The sequence below is a fragment of the Drosophila sulfurigaster genome, chromosome 2L (assembly GCF_023558435.1).
Source record: "Drosophila sulfurigaster albostrigata strain 15112-1811.04 chromosome 2L, ASM2355843v2, whole genome shotgun sequence".
NCBI lineage: Eukaryota > Metazoa > Arthropoda > Insecta > Diptera > Drosophilidae > Drosophila > Drosophila sulfurigaster.
This window is the reverse complement of record NC_084881.1, coordinates 15,801,844-15,828,761: the sequence shown is the minus strand read 5'-3', so window position 1 is coordinate 15,828,761 and position 26,918 is coordinate 15,801,844. Positions and strand designations below refer to the sequence as shown.

General features: G+C 40.1%; 2 protein-coding genes across 2 annotated transcripts; one reads left to right on the top strand and one right to left on the bottom strand.

Moving 5' to 3' along the window:
* Nucleotides 1-2,176: 2,176 nt before the first annotated feature.
* Nucleotides 2,177-26,888, top strand: LOC133850284 (protein Wnt-10b). Its single transcript, XM_062286333.1, has 6 exons — nt 2,177-3,228; nt 10,866-11,013; nt 11,416-11,494; nt 20,057-20,439; nt 20,948-21,383; nt 26,400-26,888. Exons 1-6 carry the CDS (start codon nt 3,014-3,016, stop codon nt 26,585-26,587), a joined length of 1,449 nt encoding a protein of 482 aa, XP_062142317.1. The 5' UTR covers nt 2,177-3,013; the 3' UTR covers nt 26,588-26,888.
* On the bottom strand, nt 12,879-13,525 carry LOC133850333 (uncharacterized). The gene is made up of 2 exons (XM_062286392.1): nt 13,137-13,525; nt 12,879-12,995 (listed from the first exon to the last, which is right to left on the bottom strand). The coding sequence occupies exons 1-2, from the start codon at nt 13,494-13,496 to the stop codon at nt 12,879-12,881; spliced, it is 477 nt and encodes a 158-aa protein (XP_062142376.1). The 5' UTR covers nt 13,497-13,525.
* Nucleotides 26,889-26,918: the final 30 nt, after the last annotated feature.

Genomic DNA, 26,918 nt, shown 5'->3' with positions numbered 1-26,918 from the left:
TAATGCTAAAGTGATGCCACAAATTTGCACAATTCAAACTAGTTGCACTTAGCCCCATTTGCCGTATGTTGCCACAGTGGCACATATGTTGCCACAATTTGTAGCAACTGCAGCTGGCAACAAGTGTTGTCGCTGTCGGAGTCCTTTGAAGTGTAACAAGTGTAGCGCAAGTGAAAAGTCAAAGAGGGTTAAGTTCAGCATTCACACACATATACACACACACACTCGCACATACACGACCCACATTCGAGGTCGTTTGTCTTCTAAGAAACTAGGAAGTAGACGCGAATCAATTGCTTTATCCTTCTCACTTTGTTGTTGCAAGGATGCTGCCGCCGCTATGTAAATTAGCATATTTCAAAGACAACAACAACAACAAAAACAATAGCAACAGCGACAAAAACAAAGACAACGAATGCAATAATTGGAGTCCTTGAGTTGCGCCAGTTTCACTTCTATGCTTCTGGCTCTTGTTCCTGTTGTTGTTGCAGCCGCTTAAATCCTTTGATGTTCAACAGAAGTGGCACTCGGTCGCGTGTCCTTGTGTCCTTGCCCCCCTGCAGCAACAGCAGCAACAACAACAATGCCACTTAATCAGTTTTCATTTTTATTTCGCCCTTCGTCAAAGCTCTTCTTTAAAGCGCCTTTAAACAAACATTTTTGGGGAACATCAGGTGTCGAAGGGGTCACTAAAACCTTAATCATTCACAAATGCATTTTGTGATAATTAGGCCGCAAGTGCAACAAAAGTCAATGGGAGCGAGAGACCTGAGAGATCCCTTCGTTGTATCGCATGCGATAAATGCACACGAAATTGCTTCGGCTAGCCCTGCCTCAATGTGGCTGGCTGTGTGTGCCCTTTGATGTATTGTACTTTCGCCAGCCAGTCGCTGCGCAGCCCGCAGGAGCACACACACACACACACGCACACACACTCACAGGACACGCAGCCACCCCAAGGACGGGCGTACGTCAGTCAAGGCACGCGCATAACGGCATCATCTTCATCTCCATCAACAACATTGTTGTCATCATCCTCATCATCGTTCATCGTCATCATCATCCTGATGCTGGTCGCTGCAAGGATAACAAGGCACACACACACACACACACATACACGTACACAGGACTCTGGCTTCAAGCGTTTTCAGCAGCTTCTGTTTCAATTTTGTGATTTTAATTTGCATTTAGAGGCTGTCGCACTCGGCTTTCGCTTCATAGTCATTCGACGCGTTTCGGTGACAGGACGTCTCGTGTCCTGTGTCTAGCCACTGTGTCTTCCGTCAATTCGGTGAAATTAATTTGATTTGCAGCAAGCTAATAAAACAACTTATAAAATGCGAAATAATTAAAAAAAAAAAGTATTTTAATTAAATCAACTAGTTTACTTTCAAATTATGAATTGAAAATTCCACAAAACATACTAAAAGCAGTAAAAATGTAAAGTTTTTAAAACATTATAAAATTTATATAAAAATATATTTATATTTGCAATTATATATAAAAAAAAGAGTGAAATATAATAGAATGCCAATAAAATATGAATACAAATTAATATATTCAATATACCAAAAATATATAACATAAAAAGTCAGTTTAAAAATAGTCCTCAAAATCCAGTAAATTTAATTAAATAATTTAAATTCAATAATAAACTTATCATGTAAAATATATAAACAGAAAAACAAACTACTCAAAAATGGCAACAAAAAAACTAATTTTAAAAATATTAAAAATGAATTAAACAATTATATGTACTAAATATTTTTAATTAAATTAAAAAAAGAACAAAGAAATAATATTGATGAAAATAATTTTAAACAAATAAAAAGGAAATACAAAAAATAGTTAAAGATATTCTAAAATTTATGAAAATATATTAAATAAAACAATTAATAAATTACAATACACAAGGATGGAAGACAATATTTTGAATACATTTCAATAATACAAAATTCAAAAGAAAACAAACAAATAAAATGTATGAAAATGTGGAACATAACATCAGTTTTTAAATTAAATAAATTATATTAAGCATTCAAAAATAAAAAATATAAAATACAACAAATATGTTAAGTATGTTAAAAATGAAATAATACGACAAATAAAATATTAAATATACACAAGGATGCTAGGCAAGAAACCATTTGAAAAACTTAACACAATAATTGAATTGTTATAATTTCATACAAAATATAAAAATAATTTAGAAAACATGCAAAAGATAGAAGCTTATCAAATCTCTGTTGGCAATAAATGTTCAACGTGAAATTTAGTTATAGGGCTACAAGTTTCCATTCATCTAGAAAGTGACTACGAAGAATATAACAAAAGTCTACAGCGAGCAAGAAAAGCCACCCAGAAGTAAACGACTTATGCCATAAAAAAAAAAAAAATAAAAAAAAAAAAGTTATATGAAAGAGAAAAAACAAAAAAAAGGCAGCCAACTTGCCAACTGTGTGTGGACCAATCAGACCAGACTCTGGGCCAGCAATCGCAGTAAAAACGATTGTAAATAAAAAGCACAACAACAAAAAGTAAACAAAAAGAAGGTAACAAACAAATATTACAAGAAGCAGGCACACACAAAACAAAAAAAGGGAGTTTCAACCGGCCAGTAGCCAGAGAGCTAAAGCCCAAAGCTGAACGATCAATGTTTATTGGCGCTTTGGTCACGATCGAATCGCCAGTTGAGCTGAGAATGTAGCTCAGAGAAAGGCAAACAAAAAAAACAGATCGACAATTGCAATAAAGAAAATTGTGCAAAATGTGTGCAAAAATTTAGCAACTAAAAAAAATTAACAAATTAAATAAATTCAGCTTAAATGAGAAAATGTAAAGTGCGGTGCGAAAAGTGTTTTGCGAAAGTCTCTTCTCAATGTGTACTACAAAATGTTTGCTGTTGCTTGGCCTCAGCAAGCCAACAACAAAAGAACTTGCCAACTAATTTGTAACAAGCAAAAAACAACCGACAACAGCAATGAGCAACAATTAAAAATTAGGCTTCAATTGTATGAAAATTTATGCAAATCAAAGACGAGCGATGGCTGCGTGGCAAGCAACAACAACAACAACAACACAGACGTGCAACAGCAGCAGCAACCACAACAACAACAACAGCAACAGCAACAACAGTGGAGGAAACAACATTGTTGCCACACAACCACCGTCGCGTCATTGCCATTTGCATTTAATTGTTGTGATTATCTTGGCCTGCTGCACACGCTGGTAAGTGTTGTAGTCTTGTGTGTATCTTATAGATACATCCAATGTATCTACTACTACGAACCAGGTGTATCCATCAACACGCTCTCCGGCGTATGTAAAGCAAAATTCAAAAGGTGTAAATCGCCTGTCAACAAATTAACTCAAGCGTCGCCTTTTGTTGATGTGCTCGCTGTTGTTGCTGCTGTTGTCAGTGGCAAGTTAATTAATTAAACGACAAACCACAACAACTACAACAACAACAACAATCGTTGAGCAGCAGCAACACACAGCAGCAATAACAACGACAACAACAGCACTTCATGCTGTTGAGTCAACAGATTAATCAATTCCAAGACTTACACGTCGTCTCAACTCCGGAAAACTGTCAGCCAAAGGTGTTGGCATAATTAATATTGATCTAGCATTAAGATTGATCAGTTTTAACCTAGCGAACTTCTCAGTCTGCCTGTTCACCTCGCAATTAGTTGTTGTTTCGCTTTCAGAAAGTTCATTTAACAATTGTGTAAAATCATTTTTAATTTGAGAATTTATTTAGAAAACAATAAATATAAAATGTGGCTTAGTAATATATATTTCGGTTTTATACAGCTGAATTTCTCGATGAATTTCGAAATTCGAAAAATTTTTGAACTATTTATACTTGGTAATATAAGTAAATAGATCTTCCATCTCTTTTCGGAAAAAAATGTTTATAAAGAAGCGTATTTACTTTTAAAATTGCATTATTTACTTAAGGTAAAATTAAAACAGAATTAAAACATTATTGAAATATATATTAATAATCAAAATAATAAGGAAATATATTTCCATTATACAAACAAGTAAGAAAGTTAAGATCGAGTGTACTCGACTGTGAGATAATCACTACCCATCTCTAACAAAATCCTATTCTATAAATATACTATAAAATATACAACGGAAATACAAAAATATATCGATAGCTTCATTTGATATATTTATATAGTACTACAATCAAAATATACCATAGAGTACTAAAGATTCCAGATTGTTAGTCAAAGCACCTAAGACCCTATTTCTCCTACAAAAGTATTTTTTAAGTAACTTTTACAATTTTCATAAATTTTAATTTATTTTAAATAAATTGTTTTAAATAAAATAGTAATCAATATAAACTTTAATATTTTTTTATTTATTTAATTTTTTTGTTTGTCATATTAATACTTTTAGATATTATTGAATACCGAAATTAACACTTATTTTATAGTCTGTTATTAAAATCCTAAGCCCGAACATCTATTGCCTGTCGATTGCCTTGACTGTTGACTTCAATCACCTGCATTTTTGAAATACATCAAAGTTTGCCAGCAATTTCTTAAAATAGTTTTGTGCAGACAACAATGTACTACCAATTTCTATGCGTTTGCCAGCAAATACAAAAAAATGGCAACTCAACTGGCTGGCTTTAGACCAAATTGCGAATTACCTGGCTGGCAAACAACAGGGCAACTGACAACGCCATTTTGAACAGTTCATGGCCACATTGCTGAGCTGGTTGGAGTATCCAACCAGAGCTAACTTCCAACTGCCTGCCGACTGGCAAGTTGCAACAGCTTCGCTTGCATAGTTTGCCAGCTCCCTTTTGGCTGCTGTGTTGTTGTTCACTGGGCACATCCTCTGCATCTGCATCGCCATCGCCTTCGTCTTTGCCTCACTTTTGTGGCAAGTTGCAACTGCAGAGCAGCCTACACAATTGAGTTGATTTCAATTGCAGGGTGGTCCCTGGCACTGAGGCCTTATAATGCGCCTGGCGCTGTCAATCCGGCCTCCATCTCCGTCTCCATCTCCGTCTCCAACTACAGCGTAGTCTGTGCGCAGTCAGGCGGACGAGAGAGCTGTCTGTCCAGGTCCAAGTTCCAGGTGCGGCTGACTGACTGCCTGACTGCCTGGTTGGTTGGTTGGTTCGTTGGTTTGTTGGTTGCTCGCTTTTGCCCTGCCTAGTAGTAGTTGCAGCTTGTTAATCTCGTTGCTGTTCTTGTCGTAGTTGTTGTTGTCGTTGTTGTTGTTGCTGTTGCTGTTGTCAACAAGCAAAAAAGTATGTTGACAACCCCAAGCTGCAACAACAAGGAGAGCGATGCAGTCAACTCGAGACTGCAGCAATGCAAGTTGAAGAGCAGCCTGCAATTCGTTGTCGTCGTTGTCTTCCTCGTTGTTGCAACGTCATAATTGCAGCGCATAATGAGGCAACTGCAACTGCAGCTTGCCACAATTTTTCGTTTGAAATGCAAATGAAGCACGCACACACACACACACACATGTGACACACCTGCCACGCCCCTCAAATGAGGCTGGTGTGGCAAGTGCAGTGCATAATGTGCAGCAGCCAAATCCTAATTGGGTGCAGCAACACACACAGTTGAAGTGTCGTTTCGCCACTGCAACACATGGCGTATGCGCAACGACTTGACTTCACTTTACTGCTGCTGCTACTTTAGCTGCCTGCTTCAGCATCTCTTAAGCACACCATCGCAATATGCAGCCACATTTACCTCTGGCAGCTCATTTAATTACTTGTTAAATTTGTTGCATTTCCTTATCGCACGCCAGACAACGGCAATAAACTCAACTCGATCGGCAATCAACGATCGACGATCCGCAATCGGCGATCGGCGAGAAAGTTGCCTCCTTGCCAAGCACTTTGATTCTTCGCTTAACAGCTGTAATATCTTAGATAAGCGTCGATAGAAGTGTAGATTAGCAATCAGGAGTTGGTAATAAATGCAATTTGAGTGGAAATTCCACAGATATCCAGAATAATTTCAGATAATAATCAAGAAAGCATAATATGCGCTTTAATTGTTAATGAAAAACCGAATGAGTTTAGAGGAAGTTCACATAAATTTTAGTAGCCAAAAACGATTAATAAGAAATTTTGAAACTTAAATTAATATAAGGAAATTTTATAGAATTACCACTTTGATATATTAGAGAAGTTGAGATAACAAAGTAAGAAGATTTTAAACGTAATAAATAAAAAATCATTTCCGTTTTTAACATTATTTTTTCATATACATTACATTCTTTTAAATAAAGGAAAAACCAGTGCGATATTATTATTAAAACGTACCAAAATAATATACCGCATAGATACTCAAATATACCGAGGGATATATGTGGTATATCGATGAAGTACTACATTCCAAATTCGTAATTTGCAATACAAAAGAATTTTTTAAATAACTTAATCAATTTTTATCCGATTGTAATCCCGGAACCATAAATACTATAATTATTGTATTTAATAAAATACTATAATTTTGCTTAAATTTGCGTTGGCGGGTATTTAAATATTATACTATATATGAAACTAAATACATTCCACTTAATATCTATGGATTTAAAAAAAAAATAATTTTAATAAATAATAATGAACAATTACAGTGAAATAAGCATTCTTTATCTTTCGTTTGAATTAAACTAATTAAATATATTTAGTATCACAAGCAAACACTAAATTTCTTTTGAAAATTTCTCAACTTCGCAAAGTGGTTTCAATTCCCTTTGGCAATCGATATCACAAAGTCGCAGCTCTATCGCAAGCAACAAATCAAGCAAACAAAACTGCAATTTAAAGAGCCGCAAAACTTGTGAATTAAAAAAAAAAAGGAAGAAAAAATCGAAAAGAGGGTAAAACAAACTTCTTGGCAAAATGCATTTTAATTGGTCGAAAGATATGCAATGCAGGGCATCGCATCGCATCGCATCGAGAGCCATCTGCCAGACGTCTTTCAGATAAAGAATTTAAACTGATGCACATTTTGTTAACAGCTTTATAAAGCGTATGGCTTTTAGTTGCCTTCTCGCTCGCTGTTATAGTTGTTGCTGTTTGCCAGTGAATTCAATAAAACTGATAAGGCAACAAAGTCAAGGAACCGACGACGATGACGGCGACGGCGACGACGCTGAGTCATGCAGTAGAGCAACTTGAACATGAGATCAAGTCTTCGATCGGATCCTTGGATGCGATGTCGAAGCTGTGCGTATTTCACGCGATGCGATAGCAGACGCAATTGATTCGCTTATAAAATTTATCGATCTGTTAGCCATGGCTTAAAATGTGGCCAACACACCAAGGATGTTGGCTTATCAGCCACACAAAAGTGTTGGCACGATAAATGCAGAAATCAAAAGTATATACATATGTGCGATGTCTGCAAAAAAAAATTTCAATTTAATTTTCATAATTTCAGTTTCTCACGCTCGGAGAGTTCTATTGAAATGCCATAAAAAGATTGAAATGTGTGGCAAAAAGGCTTTAGACTTTAGGCTTTAAGAGGCGCCGCCAAAAGTCGCTCTCAAGTCAGACTCCAATTCTGACTCTTTGGGGCTGTCAAACGGTAGCCCGTGCATAAATCAAGGATTTTTGTCGGTTTATGCCCCCGTCCAAGTCCACAAACTATATCAAATCAGTTAGCTATCTAAGCCAGTTAGGCATAAACATTGTTTCCCACACACATACACATACATGCATGCACACACACACACATACTTAGAGAGTCAGTTGGATAACTTTGGGCTACGGTCGACGAGACGAGACGAGACGAGATACATTCCATGCCAGGCTGGCCCGGAGCCACGGCAACAGCTAGGAATGCTTTTGATCTGTGGCGACCATTCAAAATATATATATGTAGATGTATACAGGGTGCCCACTGTATACTATTGTAGCATTCAATTTCCATAGCTCACTGTAATTAAATGAATTTATCACATTCTCTTTTTGCTGTTGGTGCTGCTTTTTATTTTTTTGCGTACGCTTTAAATAATACTCGCAATAAAATGCGCAAATGTTGTGTTGTGATTCACATGGAAAGGAAATGCCTAAAACTTGGCCAAGCGCATTCAGCAAACAATTCAAGCGTTCAGCTTTAAGCTTCATCTCATGAGCATTTATCATTTAATTGCTACCACTACAACAACAACAACTATTCGTCTCTCATTTAATAGCTTTCACTTATCGCTTTACTAAAAATTCTGCCGAATCCGCAATTGCTTAAGCAAACATACAATATTAGAAAAATAAGTAAAGTAGCTAAATGAGTCATGAAGTTAGTAAGTTTATTTAAAAGTAAAAGCTTATAATTTAATATTTCTTCAACTGATTTGATAAACTGAAGGCAATAAGTTCTTAATGAAAAGTTCACGAATAGGAAGGATTCACCATAATTCTATTAAAATTCAATGTTACTCGATTATGGAACGAGCATCTAATAAAAGTTTCCAACGTTTATTATTTAAAATTCAACAAAAGTAAAAAAAAATATAGTAGAGTGTGCTCGACTGTAAGATACTCTCTACCCGTTTTGAATAAAAGCAAAGCAATGCAGTTTTAATTTCAAAATAAATGAAATGGATACTCGTATAACGAAAAAATTATTTTTTATGGGTTTTTCCAATCGAAAGTAATTCTTAAAAATCATGATTAATTTTATAGTTCTATTCTACAAAACTGAATTCTTAAAATAATATAATATCGAAGAGAAAATCAAAAACTGATATTCACAGATCTTAGGGATTTTAATTAATATTATCTGTCATTGCTAAAGTTAGTTTTTTAATTGTATTTAGTTGCACTGTGTTTCAAATAAGAGACATTAAACTTCGTTTATGTATCCCAAGAGTGTAAGTACTTTAAACTCACATTATTTGCTTGCATTTGTACTCGAAAATTCATTTAGCTACTTAGATCAAAAGATTTATGAAAGCCGTTAATATTGTCGGCATAAACTGGGCAAAAACTCAGTCGCAACTTGCACCTCATTAACATGGCTAAAGAGTGTCGCAACATCGGCAGCTCCATCAACAAACTGCAGCTGTTGTGATAGGAGTTTGGGAGCAGGTTGTGAGCTGAGTGATCAGTTGATCAGCGTGCAGCCAGGGCAGGCTCTATGGAGTGAATGCTGCGTGAATGGCATACCAAATGATGGGCTGAAGCTACAACTACAGCTACATCTACACAGCTGAAGATGTTGATGAGAGATCCTCAGATGTGTCTGTCGTTGGAGTTGCAGTTGAGGACGTGTGTGAAAATGGCACGTTTCTACATTTGAGTATTTTTTACATGCGCTACGTGCCCCAATTAACAACCCTCTCCTCTCCACACAACACTTCGCAACAGTCGACAAACACGCAACAGGGATTTAACATTAAGAAAGAATACATTGCAGACGCCATCGTGGAGCGCATCACGTATACGCGCGGTATGCCAGGCTGCGATCTGCGTGTCATAGATCAACGCGATGCGATGTGCGAAGCGATGCGATGCGATTGTGGATGTGCAACTGTGTGTGTATGTGTGTGTGGATGAAGTTGTTCAACGTCAACGTCAACTGCCACTCGCAGCAACACTCTCAGCTCAGCTCAGCTCTGCTCGGTATCTGTATCTGTGGCGCAAGATCAGAACACCTCTACGCTGACCTTGACTGCGAGTGGTGCGCTCTAAATAAGTTCAATGAGAGCCACAATGAACCACACTGAACCACAATGAGCCACACTGAAACCATACTGAGCCACTCTGTGAGTTCTTTGACAGCAATCGTCGCTAGCTTGGCAAATTTGTTGTTCTCTTGTGAGTCATAGACCAAAGATTTGAGACGAGATTTATGACATTGCTGGAATTTAATTTAGCTACTGTCCGTCTGTCTATTTGTTTAGGAGCTTTGTCTTCGCGCTTGCTGATTAAATCAGCCGCAAAACTCAAATTAAATTTCACATAAACAAATAAAATGAAATTAAATTAAATTTGTTGCCAAGCATTTTGTTTTCTACTTTTTTTTAATTTAATTTTTTTTTTTTTTTTGTGTTATGTGTTTTGTCTGCGGTTTTTTGGCGCTCAAGGTTAATGGCGAAGTTGTCATTGTTGTTGCTATTTCTGTTTGCTGTTCGCTGTGTGTGGGGCAACTCGCTTGGATACAGTCGGAATTGAAATTGAAAATGGGAATTCGGTTTCGTATACGTATTCGAATTTAGTTATTAGCTGCGGTCACTGTAATCATAGCGCTAGCTGAAGAGCTGAGCTGCAGATTTAAAGCTAATATTTTGATAGTATCGAATGGAATTCGCACCATATTATTTATATTTATATTTATTATATTTTTTTGGATGACTTAATCACAATTACGAATCAATATTTGTTTGTGTTTAAGATTTTTGTAGTTTATGAATAACTACTTTAAGAGAAGACACCTTGTCTATAATATAAGTATAGTTAATCATTTATAAAATGTAAGCAGAAAAATATAGCTCTAATTTTATGACAGTCTTTTGTTATCTTATAAATGTAATTGATCAGTTGAATCTTTAAAGGATGAAAACTTTTATCACAAAGACTTATTTTATTAGTGAATTTTCCGATTTAATAAACCTTATTCAGGAAAAATCTATATAGATAGAAAAATTATAATACTTTTTATTTTTATCTTATTTTTTTAACAAAATCTCTCCCATCCATTAAATATTATATATATTATGTAGTAAAAATCAGCGAAGAAGATCTCTACTTTTTTTGTATTCTTAGCTCTTCTCTTTTCTCATACATCTCTAAGAAAATATAGGAAATTGATTAAATAATTTACAACCTCAATTACATCTCTTTAATAAATGTCCATTTTGTTTCACAGGTTGTATGGCTTGCCCGATGGACGTGCCACATGCCGCTCAGTGCCTGGTCTAACCAAGGATCAGGTGGAGCTGTGCTACAAGGCAAGTGATGTGACTGCCGCGGCACTGGAAGGTCTCGACATGGCTATCCGAGAATGCCAGATACAGGTATATATAAGCAAGCGAACAGTAGAGTCGATAAATTTCTATATTGTTATCAATTAAGTGCATGTTTTATACCAATTTACATTCTACATTCTACTGCGAGTAGCATTACCAGATTTGCAACATTTGTTGCTGTTTTTATTTTGTTTACTTTTGTTAATTACTCTTCTAAGACTTTATCTGAAATGGCCTTTGTTTTTGCCATTAAGAAGCAAAACGATCTGAAATTGCCATCAAACAGTCGCCAAATTGATGCGATGTTGTTGTTGAGTGGCATTTCTGGTTCGTCAGTCAATGAAATACGTGTAATTGTAGAATTTCCAGATTTGTTTTGCATCACTAACTAATCATTTCTTCTTCGCTTCTTTTACTATTTTCTGTTGACGTCTTTTTATGCTGATGTAGTTTCAGTGGCATCGCTGGAATTGCTCATCGCTGAGCACCAAGAGTCGCAATCCGCATGCATCGAATCTGCTCAAGAAAGGTGAGTTCCCCACACCAAGTTGCAAGTTCCCAAGTAGCCTGGCCGAAAGCCATTAAGCTGACACTAAAATGTGCAGTAAGTGTGGCTCAGCTTTCACGCAAAACAAAATCGCTTTATGACCAACTAACGACAACAACAGCAACAGCAACAAACTGTCAACGAGTTTGCGGTTATTCGTAGAGCAACGGCAAACGGCCCACACGCAAACCGCTAGGCAAAAAAGTAAAAACCTTAAAGATAAACGATCTAACGACTTGCCGCAGTTAAATTACTCTTTCCACATTATAAACTCAGGAGGTTCTCATCATGTTCTAGACATAACTGTTTAAGGAATCGGGTCAATCAGTGCAATTGGGAAAGAAAGCATAAATAAAAGAATTTTGCAAATAAAATTTAAGGGGTATATGCAACTTAATATTTAATAGCTCAGATCATAAATAAAATATAATTTTAATAAATCATAGTAAATTTTTTTATGATCTTTTAATAATTTTGATATTTTAGGACACTTTTTTTGAATATTTATATTTTTCAAGATTTAAATATGATATTTTTTAAACAAATTAATAATAACACCAAAGAAAAACAAAAATTATTTATTTAAAATCTAATTTTAAATAAATAATTTATGTGACTGTACTATTACAAAATGGCCTGCCTCTTTTTCCTGCATACTCATCGCATATTTCCTACACCCTTTGGCAAGGGTATTCAAAAAATATCTAATTAAAAGTGCGCAGTACTCTCCTCTTCCCCTCTTTCCCTCTTCGATCTGCCGGACAGTGTCCGAAGCTATTAGCCGTCGCATTATTAGACACGCCATGGAAACAAAACCACAGCAGCGTCTCAATGGAGACGAAGCTGTGCTGCACCATGTACAATGTAGATGACTGACTCTCTAATGCCCCGGTCCAGTTGACGTGGTGGCTAGAGATCATGTTTCTAAGTCGTTGCAGCTAGTAAGAGTGTTGCTTTGGGGGACTTGTACTGGACGCACCTTTGTCACAGCCTAGTGCATCTCTAGTCTGTTCAGCAGTCCATCAGTCCAGCACAGTTCGTCAGTGCGGCAGCGCGAACTTTGACTTTGATATCTTAATCTGTTGTCAAGGCATTATATTACACACGACGATTCCCGACATCTAGGCGTGTGCCTTATGATGCTGTTCCAGCTGAGCGCCAACAAAGAGTTGCCGCTTTGTTAGCCGCTTTTGTTAGCCAGGTAGCAAGTAGCGGTAACTCAGTGATCACAGGCGCCGATCGTAGGACTAACAACTGTATCAAGCGACTACTGTTATGTAGTTCAGTTATAGTTCAAGTTATTGATATCCCGTATATGAAATACAAGAGAGTAAGCCAAGTCTTCTTTTATTATTATTAGGTGGCACTACAACCCATTTCGGGTTTTGGCCGACCTCAGCGTCTCCCTCCAGGCGCCTCTGCTCTTCGCGCGCCTCCTCCAATTGGAAATTCCCAGCAGATTAAGGTCCTGCTCTACTTGGTCCTTCCAACGAAGATTTGGTCGTCCCCTTCGTCGTCGCCCGTAGTCGACTCTCGCTTCGAATACCTTCTGAGCTGGAGATTCTTCATCCATACGCACAACGTGTCCGAGCCAGCGCAGACGTTGTATCGTGATGCGCCGGACCACGTCCACGTCGTCGTACAACTCGTACAGCTCGTGGTTCATCCGAATGCGAAAGTCGTCCCCAATCCGAACGGGACCGAAGATCTTGCGAAGAATTTTCCTCTCGAACACTCCAAGCGCTGCTGCATCTGTCATTGACACTACCCATGCTTCTGCGCCATATAAGAGCACGGGTAGTATGAGTGTCTTGTAGAGTGCTAATTTTGTTCGGCGAGAGAGGTCTCTATTGCACATTTGCCTACTCAGACCAAAGTAGCACCTATTGGCAAGTGTGATTCTTCGCTTGATCTCCAGGCTGACGTCATTTTTGGTGTTGATGGCAGTGCCAAGGTATGTGAACTCCTTGACCACTTCGAACATATAGTTGTCTGCTACCACCTGGGAGTCTAGTCGCCGCTCCTCCCTGCTTGTCGACAGCTTATACTTCGTCTTGCCCTCGTTTACCGCCAAACCCACTTTTGCTGACTCTTTTCGATAGCGGAAAATGCAGCAGTGACATCACGCTTGCTGCGGCCAATGATGTCAATATCATCCGCGTAAGCAAGGAGCTGGACACTTTTATAAAATATAGTACCAGCACGATGCACACCGGCTTTCCGCAAGACCCCTTCCATCACAAAGTTGAAGAGGTTGCACGACAGGGGGTCGCCTTGTCTGAAACCTCGAACGGTATTGAAAGGTTCGGAGAGGTTCGTTCCTACCTTGACAGAGCTGATGGTGCTGCTCAATGTCATCCTGCAAAGACGTATCAGCTTTGCAGGAATACCGAACTCAGACATGGTGGCATATAGGCGTTCTCGTGTCGGACTATCGAATGCAGCTTTGTAATCGACAAAGAGATGATGTGTGTCAATTCCATTTTCTTGGGTTTTCTCAGGATTTGGCGCAATGTGAAGATCTGGTCTATGGTGGATTTGCCAGGTCTGAAGCCGCACTGATAAGGTCCGATCAGTGTGCTGGTATACGGCTTCAGTCGTTCACATATTACGCTCGATAGGACCTTATATGAGATGGCAATCAGGCTAATTCCCCGGTAGTTGGTGCATATCGTCGGGTCGCCTTTCTTCAGCACAGGACAAAGGACGCTGAGATTCCAATCGTTGGGCATGCTTTCCTCTAGCCATATTCTGCAGAAGAGCTGATGCATGCACCTTATCAGCTCTTCGCCGCCGGCCTTAAACAACTCTGCAGGCAGTCCATCAGCACCGGCTGCTTTGTTGTTTTTGAGTCGCATAATAGCAACTCGGACCTCGTCATGGCTAGGTAGTGGTATATCCACATTGTCGTTGATTGGTGGTATCGGGTTGCTTCCTCCAATGGCGGAATTGGTGCCGTCATCGCCTGCTAGCAGCTTGGAGAAATGCGCCCTCCATAACCTCAGCGTGCACTGCGTATCTGTAACCAGAATCCCGTTTTCATCTCGACAGTTAGATGCTCCGGTCTTGAAACCATGTGTCAGACGGTTGACTTGTTGGTAAAATTTTCGAGCATCATTTCTGTCCTGCAACACCTCGAGTTCCTCGCACTCTCGCTTTTCTTTCTCCCGTTTTTTCCGTCTAAAAAGCCGCCTCTCTTCCGTCCTTTTCTCCCTGTAACGTTCACACGTAGCTCGCGTTGCGCCAGACTGCAGCGTTCTTCTGTAGGCGGCGTTTTTTGCCGCAGCTGCGACGCGACACTCCTCGTCATACCATTGGTTCCGTGTGGGTGGGCGCTTGAACCCAATGGCTGTTTCAGCGGCAGCTCGCATGGAGTGGGATATGTGCGCCCAGAGTCCGCCGGCGTCAACAGGAAGAGGGGTTGGTTGGTGGAGCAGTTCCGAGAGGTGAGTGGAGTAGGCTGTTGCTGTCCGTTGTGATCGCAGCCTAGTGACGTCAAGCTTTCGTTGCGTGATGGGGCGTACGTTTTCGCTCGGCTTAGCCGCATGCGTATCTTGGCTGCGACAAGATAGTGGTCCGAGTCTATGTTGACTCCACGGAACGTACGCACGTCCATCACGCTTGAGGCATGCCTTCCGTCTATCACAACATGATCAATCTGGTTGCGCGTTTTCTGATCAGGGGACAGCCATGTGGCCTTGTGGATGTCGAGGTGCCGAAATCTGGTGCTACTCACTACCATGTTTCGCGCCGCGGCGAAGTCAATCAGCCTGAAACCGTTGTTCGAGGTGGTCTCGTGGAGGCTGAATTTACCGACGGTGCGGTCAAAGATGCGTTCGCGCCCAACCTTTGCGTTGAAGTCCCCGAGGATGATCTTCACGTCGTGGTTTGGGCAGCGGTCGTATGTGTCCTCGAGTCTCGCGTAGAATGCATCCTTAGCAGCATCATCCTTCTCCTCCGTCGGGGCGTGCGCACAAATTATGCTAAGATTAAAAAATCTAGCTTTGACGCGGATTGTAGCCAGCCGTTCACTCACTGGGGTGAAATTGGAGACGTGGTGGCGAAGTCTCCGGCTTACTACAAATCCGCATCCAAATTCGCGCCTCTCCGCATGGCAGCTGTAATAAATATCACAGTTTGCTCGCTTGGAACAACCTTGTCCTGTCCATCTCATTTCCTGGATGGCGGTAATGTCAGCCTTTAATTTCTCGAGGGCATCCGCCAGTTGGATAGAGGCACCTTCCCAATTAAGGGTTCGGACATTCCAGGTGCATATCCTTAAATCGTAGTCCTTTTTCATTTTGCGGTGGCCGTCAACATAAGGGGGGATCCTTTCCGAGGCTTTCGCTTTGGTTTTCCTTGGGCTTCTTTTTTCCGAGGCGGGTTCCAAACCCTGCGCTCAACCATTTACCGTCCGGATGACTCGCTGCACACATTAGCTCGCTATCTAGCGGATGCTAAGATAGCTACCCAGGAGGTGCCACGAGGAGGCTGTGTGTCAACTTGCAATCATTCGTAGACAGAGATCGCACTGGCGGCCACCAAGTTGACCGCAATCAGAAACTTTACTCTGTACGAATGAAAGCCATCCCATCCCAAGTCTTCTATATACCCGAAATTCCTGAAGGCACTTCAAAGTGATATTCCAGGTATTCATGCATTCAAAGTGAAGCAGGACAGCAGTGTCTTTAGCATATAACTAAAGCAATTGCTCAGGTGGCAATCAAGCGTTTGCCTTTGGGGCTCAAGTCTGGCATGTTTGGGGCGCGTTCCCAAGCGCTTCATTAGTTAAATTATGCGTCATCCAATTGCTGTAAAAATGCCAAAACAATGGGGCGAATGGTCGACGACGACGACGACGACGAGTCAAAAGAGTCCAATGATCAAAATGGCGGCATGCAATTCAGATGCAAACGATATCTGTCCACAGTGGCAATGTTGAAAAGATTTCTCACAAATTTCAATGCGACTGCAATAACAAAGAGAGAGCTGAAGAAAGAAACGCAAAGAGACAGGCAAACAAGAGGAGAAGTCGATGACGATGAAGAAGAAGAAGAGTTGCCTGGGAGACCGACGAGTAAAAGGGAAAGGCTAACCTCAAGTCAAGTCAAGTCCAAGTCAAGTTGACTCGAGTCCGGCGTAATTTATTTGCATTCATCGTATAAATTATATTGTAAGCAAACCACTTCATTCAATTTCAATTTAAAAAATTGTTATCTCTCTTGACGGATGCTGCCGCGGCCACTGACAACGTACTGCAAAACGACAGCGAGACATTTTCAAGAGACAAACAAAAACACAACCGAATCACTTGAGAGCCGACATAGCTTCTCAGTGGCTGCAGCAGACAAAGCTGAGTTGGACAAGGATGCGGACCAGTAGATATGCTGGGAAACCTTGCCCATAGCCAGCAATAATGCAACATAACAAAAACAGAATTAAATTGGCAACAACAGAAACAAGGGAATGCATAGACGCAACACAGAGTTATAGATAATTGAAGCTCAAGATTATACTAATTCCTTAAAGGAACTCTAAGTGAAGACCTTTAAAAGGATGGGTGTTTTAATAGATTAGCCCAGTTTTTCGGAAGAAACTTAAGATAAATTTATTTTAAACTGAATTTCTATTAAATTTTATAAAGTCCGAGTTTTCAGTAACGAGATTAGAAAAAACTACTTTAGTAAAATAATATTTTGCGCGATATATAAAGTAATCTGTTTAATCGATTATGAATCGAAGCTTTGATTGAGTTTTACTTAGAAAGCACGAGTATCAGGATAAAATATCATTTAATAAGAAACCTTTTTTCTTATGCTAGAAAAAGTGATAAAACTAAATAAAATATAATTGTTTTAAAGCTATAAACAATATTATATAAATTGTATACTTTGATAATTTATTTGACTGCTTTTAAAAGTGTGCCATTCTAGTATCTATAATATTTCGAGCTTTTGTAATCTATCATAACACAAATTTAAGACATACTTAGGGGAACTTTAAAACTTCTCTATAGAGCAATCGTCGGTTTGTGGAAATGCATGCAAATGGCGAAAAAAAAATACAATGTCATTACAGCATATCTACACATAATTTGCATTTGGCCATAATCTTGTTGCTGCCATCAAGTGCGGAATAAACTTGATCGGTCCAAATGCGCGTACACAAAATGAGCCAGGTTAAAGTTAAAGCCACAGCTAAAGTTAACAACATTGGCCAATATAACAATGCCAAACCATAAATCTCCAAATGCATGCCACACCAGCAGCAGCAGCAACAGCAGCCGTAGCACTTCCAAGTAACTTCTCTCCTGCTGTCGTCGCTCGTCTCTCGACTCTTGGCTCTCAGGTCTCGACTAGCCTTCAGGCCTAACCAATATGGTAAACCCAAGCTTATGTCAGTGACATGTCTGCTGATCTGTCCGCCCGTCCGTCCGCCCGTCCGTCCGTCTGTTTGGCTGTCTGTCTGTCTGTTTTGTCAACCCGCCCGTTCGTGTGTCCATTAAATAAGGAAGGAAACAGCGAACTGAACTCTGCACATAACGAGAGTCAATATTGACAGGCAACAGGCAGCAGCAGCAGCGGCAGCAACGCGTGCAACGTTTTGGTCGACTTGGGGCGACATATAAGGGCAGAGGCAACCTGAGCAACCAACAGCAGCCCCCAAAAACGCAAACGAAGGGGAAGTAGGAGCGAGGGAGGAGGAGATCAATGATCGGCCAAGTGAAACGAAACAAATCAAGTCAGAGAGCAACAACTGACTGACAATCGAATCGGCGCACGGACAGGTCAACTATTTTGCATACATCTACTATAACTTATGGAACTGGTCGCAGATCTCTCCGAGATCGTCCGTTGATCGGTCTGGTGCGCCGCTCTCTTCTCGCTACTTCGCCATGCATTATTGTCAATCAACTGGGTCGATGGAAGCGGGCGATGGAAGAGTCAGGCGGCAGCCATGTACAAAAAGTAGTAAAAAGGATTACGTACGATCGTCGTCAGCGATCGACCTTTATCTTAGTCTCGGTTCAAGCAAATGCATGTGACAACAAGCGAGCGACGTATGTCGCAAACAATTACTTGGGATTGCAACACACAAGACAGCAGACAGCAGGAAGAGGGATAGGGAGAGAGTCAGGGAATCGAAATGGGAATGGGGAATGGGAATGGGACAGAGGAAAACAGAGACAGGTCGTTGTTGTTATGTATTGTATGGGGCCAGTAGAGCGATCGCTTTGAGTCGATCGGTTGCCAATTTATGCGCAGTAAGAAGCACGTCACTTGGCCCCAAGGCATTGTCAAATGTAACTCTCTGGCAATGATGTGATTTGGATTTGCAAATGGCCTGTGGGGGGGGAAACACAAAGCGTGCATAAATCAAGACTCCAATCGAACGATCACAGATCACAGAGATCTCGCCACAGATCGCGAATGCGAATGGCATGAGATTGCTGCAAGGCTGTGACTGTGACTGAGACTGAGACTTGAAAATGCGACTCGAGACTGTGGAGAACACTGTAAAGGGGAGAGAGACTTGCGACTGGAGTGGAGTGGAGTGGAGCGTGGTGACTTGGCGTGGCATGGCATTGCTACTGTGCGCATTGATGCATTGATTGATGGCGTCTTAATCGTCAATCAAATGTGCGCTACACTTTTGCATTGCATCGCATCACATTGAAAACGATCGATTGGCTTTTGTAAGACGACAACGACAACTTGTCACAACATTGACATTTGCATTCGTGCGCATCCTGAGTGACAGACTACGAACGGGTTGACCATCTGACTGATTGTTTGACAGCTCCGCACACACAAACATCGAGCAACAGCAACAGCAACAGCTACAGCTACATCTCAACCCCATCGCCATCCAACGATCAACGATCCTCCTCCCGTGATGCAAACCTGTCACATTGACATATGTACTGTCGCCGCCGCATTGCATTTGCCTTGGCTATGCGATTTAGCTTCTCGTTTTTCTTTATTTGTTTTTTTTTTGCTTTTGTCTTATGCAAAGTGGCGCTGACAATTTGCATGTCAATCGATTGACAAATGTTGCCAACTTTGGCAACGCTCAATGACGTTCCATGTCGATCATGATTAACGTCAATTTTGACAGCCGTTTGACAGCTATTGCATAAGTCGTCAACTAACCCACCTGGGTGGGTGTGGTCTCTCCTTCAACCTCTCTCGAATTTTGCATCATTAAAACTTGTCTGAACGTTCGATCAATTCAATCGATTCGATCGCTCGATCAGTCGTTCGATCGATTATCCACTGCTGCAAAAGCTGCTGAGTGGTCTGCCCACTTTTGGGGCTTGGCGGCGGCGGCGGCTTGTCCAGGCTCATGTCAAAGCCGGCAGAATGTGCCGCACAATTCCCCAAGGGCAATTCGCTTGGGCATTCAGTGTTAAAAATAACGCCGCATAACTTTTGCCAATAGCCATAGAGCTTTACGCCTCCCTTGGGGTAGCACAATCACACACACATACATACACTATAGTATATAGTTTCACAACTCTAATTCGATTTTGTGCTCCTTTAGGGTATCGAGAGAGCGCTTTTGCCTTTGCCATCTCGGCGGCTGGTGTGGCACACAGTGTGGCACGAGCCTGCAGTCAAGGACGCTTGATGTCCTGCGGTTGTGATCCCACAATTAATCGCAAAACGCTCAACAAGAACCTTCGCCAGTCGCTGGACAAGGAGAAGAAACAGTTTCTGCAATATCTAGAAACGAATCAGATTCTGACACCCGAGGAAGAAAAGAAATATGAACGCTCAAAGATCGCCAGTCGCTGGAAATGGGGCGGTTGCTCCCACAACATGGACTTTGGTGTCGAGTACTCGAAACTCTTTCTTGACTGCCGCGAAAAAGCTGGCGACATTCAATCGAAAATCAATCTACACAACAATCATGCCGGCAGAGTGGTGAGTAAATAAAAGGAATGCAACTTAAATTATTCTATTTAAAAAAGTAAAAAATTTTTAGCAGAAACTGTACATTATGCACTAAAGAAAACATTTCCCTAAATATCATTTAGTTAATCCACATAATTGAAATTTATCTAAGCGAATGTTTTAAAAGAGTTGTGTACATAAATTTCAAATTTAATAAAATTAAATTGATGGCAGCAATCAAAGGAAAGAAAATTGATTGGTTTCATCGCCTAAGAATTCATTTTGATAATTATTTACCAGCAATTTAAAATGGAGAAGGCTTAAATGAATTGACTTATTCAAAAAAAGATTTTTGTTCATAAAATAAAAGCAATTTTGAACTTAAATAGGAGATGTTTGTTGTGTCCAAAAAATAAACTTAGAGATTTTAATATTTTTCTCATCGTAATTTTAATTAATTTCTTCTTTAAATTATATTCGATTTATCGAATGATTGTCAATTATTTCTCCCTAATTGGCTTTTATTTTTGCTTACCAGGCCGTCTCCAACAACATGGAGTTTCGTTGTAAATGCCACGGCATGTCTGGCAGTTGCCAGCTGAAGACCTGCTGGAAATCAGCACCAGATTTTCACATTGTCGGCAAAGTGCTGAAGCATCAGTTCCGCAAGGCCATTCTAGTGGATCAATCGAATCTGGGCAATGGCGAGCCAGTTGTGGTCTTGAAGCGATCACGCAATAAGAAATCAAATGGTGGCAATGGAGCTGGTGTCAGCTCGGATTTGGTGGCCGCCGATGCTTCGGGCATTCTGGAGGGTCGAGAGACGCAACGTGATCTGGATGCCGAGCGAGGCACGCGACAGACAAGCTCTGATAAGAATGCCGCCCGCATGGCACGAAAATTGGAGACGTCGCTCTTCTACTATCAGCGATCGCCGAACTTTTGCGAACGGGATCTGGGTGCCGATATACAGGGTAAGTTTAAGGTTTAATTAGATCATGAGCGAAATGTTAGCGAACAGAAAATTATAATAATAGCGGATAATATAATAATAATAATAATAATAATAATAATAATAATAATAATAATAATAATATAAGGATCTGAAAAGCCGCATTCATCAAAAAGGAATTACCGCCCGAACCCAAAATAAAACGTTGAAAGTCTCCAGATCAAACCCTGAAGTCTTCTTCTCGACTGCAGCCAGATCCTCACTAGGACCTATTAACTCTGACAAAAGTGTGACATACGCAAGCGCTTTAAAATCAGGACCGGCTATCCCTGCCTCAAAAAGTTCATTTCTGCAATCAGCATACCAAGAACCGAACATGGCTCAGCAACATCAATCGCCGGAGCAGTCAAAAAGCAACTTCGAAGCTATGATATGCAGCTTACAACAAAGCCTTACAGAATTTATGTCATTTATGCGCACAACTATGCAAGATTTAATGCGAAACCAAAATCTATTGATTGAAATGCTGGTTTCACAACAATCCAAATAATGACTCCCCTACGGATCTCTACGTGGAACGCTAACGGCGTTTCACAGCATAAACTTGAGTTAGCTCAATTCCTACTCGACAATCAAATCGACGTAATGCTGCTTTCAGAAACACACCTTACAAACAAATACAATTTTCATCTTCGAGGATATACTTTCTACGGAACAAATCATCCAGACGGTAAAGCACATGGTGGGACTGGAATTCTAATCAGAAGCCGTATTAAGCACTACTATCATAACAAATTTGCTAAAAACTACCTACAGGCCACATCTATAAATATAAAACTAAATACCGGCAACGAACTTACACTAGCCGCCGTATACTGCCCCCTCGCTTCACTATAGCTGAAGATGAGTTTATGCAGTTTTTCAACTCACTAGGAGACCACTTCATAGCAGCAGGAGACTACAATGCCAAGCACACACACTGGGGATCTCGTCTCGTGACTCCAAAAGGAAAGCAGCTCTACAATGCCATTATCAACGCCAAGAACAAGCTCGACTATGCTTCTCCTGGCACACCAACATACTGGCCGGCAGACCCAAAGAAACTGCCCGATTTAATAGACTTTGCGATTACCAAAAACATTCCAAAAATCTGATAAGCGCCGAATGCCTTTCGGATCTTTCATCTGACCACTCGCCTATACTGTTTATTCTACTCCGGCATCCAGGAACATTGGAACAATCACTAAAATTGACCTCACAGAAAACTAATTGGATTAAGTACAGAAAGTATATAAGCTCACACATTGAGCTAAGTCCCCATCTCAATAATGAAGCCGACGTAGACAGCTTTGTTAATTCACTGGAGTCTGTACTTGTCTCTGCAGCCCAAGCTTCAACACCTCAAACCATAAATACACAAAGCAATCAAAAGAAGACAAATCTACAAATCGAGCAGCTCGTCCTCGAAAAGCGACGCTTACGTCGAGAGTGGCAATTCCACAGATCGCCATCTTCTAAGCAACGTTTAAGACATGCCTCACGTGAACTTACTAAAGCTCTACAGCAAGAAGAAGCATATGTCCAACGCCACTACATAGAGCAATTGTGTACTTCTAGTACGAAAAACTCACTATGGAGAGCTCACCCTACTCTGAGCTCACCGAAAGAAGCCGTGATGCCTATAAGAAATCCCACAGGAGGCTGGGCGCGTAGCGATGCAGACAGAGCCAGCACGTTTGCCAACCACCTTAAAAATGTATTCCAACCAAATCCTGCCACGAGTGCGTTTACTCTGCCGACTTTATCAAATGAGCCTCAGCTTCAACGTGAGCCAATCGAATTTCGCCCAAATGAAATCGTTAGCATCATCAAAAATCAACTGAATCCGAAAAATCCCCGGGATGCGCCCTCATAAATCCCAAAATGATCATCGAGCTCCCATATTGCGCCGTTTGCACTATCACCCAGCTTTTCAACACCATCGCAAAACTTGGCTACTATCCAATGAGATGGAAGAAGTCAATTATAATAATGATAGCAAAGCCGGGAAAAGACCACACAGTCCCCACGTCGTATAGACCTATAAGCCTACTCTCATGCTTATCTAAACTCTTTGAAAAATGCGTTTTGATTCGGATAAACACGTACCTAAGACTCCAGGAAGGAATCCCGTCACATCAATTTGGGTTTCGTGAAAAGCACGGAACAATTGAGCAGGTCAACCGGATAACATCAGAAATTCGGAACGCGTTCGAAAAACGAGAGTACTGTACTGCCATATTTTTAGATGTCTCTCAAGCATTTGATAGAGTCTGGCTAGAAGGTCTAATGTACAAGATCAAGACAATGCTCCCCAGCAACACCCATAAGCTTTTAGAGTCTTACCTTTACGACAGAAAATTTGTTGTGAGATGCAACTCTGCTATATCTGATGTTTTCACTGTTGGAGCTGGAGTTCCTCAAGGTAGTGTGCTAGGGCCAACACTATACGTCCTCTACACAGCAGACATCCCGACAAGCACACGAATAACAACATCTACGTTTGCTGATGATACAGCTATTCTTAGCCGCTCGAAATGCCCGAGGCAAGCAACTGCGCAGCTAGCTCTTCATATGGTCGATGTTGAAAAATGGCTATCAGATTGGCGAATTAGAGTGAACGAACAAAAATGCAAGCACGTTACATTCACCCTGAACAGACAAAACTGCCCGCCGCTAACGTTAAACAACACTCCACTCCCGCAAGCAAACGAAGTGACATATCTAGGAGTACACCTCGACAGAAGACTCACATGGCGCCGGCACATTGAAGCCAAAAGAACACACCTAAAGCTAAAAGCCAGCAGCCTTCATTGGCTTATCAACGCTCGGTCTCCCCTTAGCCTTGAATATAAAGTCCTGCTATATAACTCGGTACTAAAACCTATATGGATGTACGGCTCCCAATTATGGGGGAGTGCCAGCAATAGTAATATTGACATAGTCCAGCGAGCTCAGTCGAAGATCTTGAGAACCATCACCGGGGCACCGTGGTACGTTCGCAACGAAAACATACAACGCGACTTAAACATCCTACCAGTCAAAGAAGTGATCGCAGAACAGAAGGAAAAGTACTTTACCAAGCTACTGTTGCACCCTAACCACCTGGCGAGAGGTCTAACAAGGTTGAGCAACCAATCACGTCTTCGTCGTAATGACTTACCCACCCAGCGACCGACCTGAGGGACGCGCAACCAGAATGCAGTTTTAACACACTGTTAGCTAAATTTTAATGTTAAGATTCGTAAACTTATTGTTAGTCTCAAAATCTAGAGAAGATTCAATAAATAAAAGCAAAGTCCTCAAAAAAAAAAAAAAATAATAATAATAATAATAATAATAATAATAATAATAATAATAATAATAATAATAATAATAATAATAATAATAATAATAATAATAATAATAATAATAATAATAATAATAATAATAATAATAATAATAATAATAATAATAATAATAATAATAATAATAATAATAAAAAAGAATATAATGACTTGACCTGCCAAATTTCAATCAAATTAATACTTCAAAACAAAATGTATTCCATAATTAGAATTATAAGCAAACGAACATGATCAAAATTCTGCCAACATATCACAATTTACAAAACTGTTTTGGTATTCTTATAGATGCCGTCAATATATATCAAACTAAGATATAAATCGAATTAATATTTATCAGAACTGCAAAAGGAAATACCGTAAATAATTTGGCTAATTATGAAAAATTGCAAGAATTCGGTCACACTGTAACAAGAGTCGAACTAATTAAAAATGATTTATTGGCATGGGGCTAAGCGATAAATTTGATTTGCCTCTAATAAATAAATCACAAATGCAAATTAACAGCAGCCAGGTAGCAACAAAAACAACAAACGACGATTACAACAACAGCGATAACAGCAACAACAACCACAAAAACTGCAAAAAAAAAGCCATTTATTAACGGAGCTACCAAACATGCCACATAACTCAAAATGCGCGACGACAAAAGTCGAGAGTTGCGCATGCGCACGGCACGTACTCAACAGCAACACACCAGTAACCAGAAACAACAACAACAACCAGCAGTCACAGCAACAACAACAACGTAGCAAACCGGCAACATGAACGTCTAACTGCCACTTGCAATTTTCGTTAGCCATTTTGTGGCGACTACTCGACGATGTTGTTGTTACTGCTGCTCGATGTTATGGTTGCTCGTTGTTGTCCGTTGCTGTTGTTGTTGTTGTTGTTGTGGCTGCCGCTGTTGACACATTTGCAAATTATCAAAAGCCGCTGCGACTGCGGGCCAGTTTAAAGTGTTAATTACGACGCAAATTTATAATTAATCGTTGACGCGGGCTACCGGGCGGATGATTGTTGCTGCTGTTGTCGTTCGTTCGGTCCCTGCCCACTACCCCACACAGCACATCCACCTCTTTTTGCCGCCTTCCTCTAGACCGTGCCCCCATTCAACAGGCGCTTGATTCATGCGCCGTGTCTAGGCAAATGATGGCAATTAACGTTGGCAATTAACATCTAACAATTATGATACTTTGCTTATAGTTGCACTTAATTGTTTATTTATGGTTTTTTAATGGCCGCAACGTGAGTTCTCTCGCCTCGCTTCACGACGTGAGACCGCTTACTATCGATAGCCAACACACACAACACAGACATTTTAATTTAATTAAGGAATATTTGAACTATCGATTGATTAATTGCTTGCTTCGGGCTATTATTCAATGTCAACGCTTCAATGCATTTGAATGAGACAAAGACTTTTAAAGCTAAGAAAAGAAGAGTGAGTTGTATAAACTTTTTGAAATATGATTATTTTTGAGATAGTGGGTAATAAATTGGTTGCAAAACTGAACATAGAACTTCAAGATTCATCTGCTTAGTATTTAAAATATGAAATTTGACAATGACGCGCAAATTGAAATTTGGCAACATTGTATCGCTTTAATGTGCAGCTAACCAACACTTTAAACTTTAAACAAATTTCATTGCAGGCACTGTGGGTCGGAAGTGCAATCGAAATACAACAACCAGCGATGGCTGCGCCTCATTATGCTGTGGGCGTGGTCACAGCCAAGTTAAGGAACGACGAGCGGAACGCTGTCGCTGTAAATTTCAATGGTGCTGTAGTGTGGAATGCGACGAATGCCATGTGGAGGAATGGATAAGTGTGTGCAATTGAGCAACTGAGAACTGGATTAAAGACTTCTTCTCTTCAAATTAACAACAGCGGCAGTTACAATTTAAAATTAAACAACAGTATTAAAATATAATTAATTAACAACAAAAACAAAAGAAATTATATAGTTTAAACAAATATTTCATATTGAATAGGACTACAAATAACTTGTCAACAGCTTATTGATCGATTGATTCATGATGTGTGAGTGTGTACATTATATATATGTTTAGTTTAGCAATCGATTCCCAATTTTCGAATACTTGTAAATACGAATAAATAAGAAAAACAATTGGTCTGTCAATCAGCTGACTTTTATTTCATTTTTCCCTCA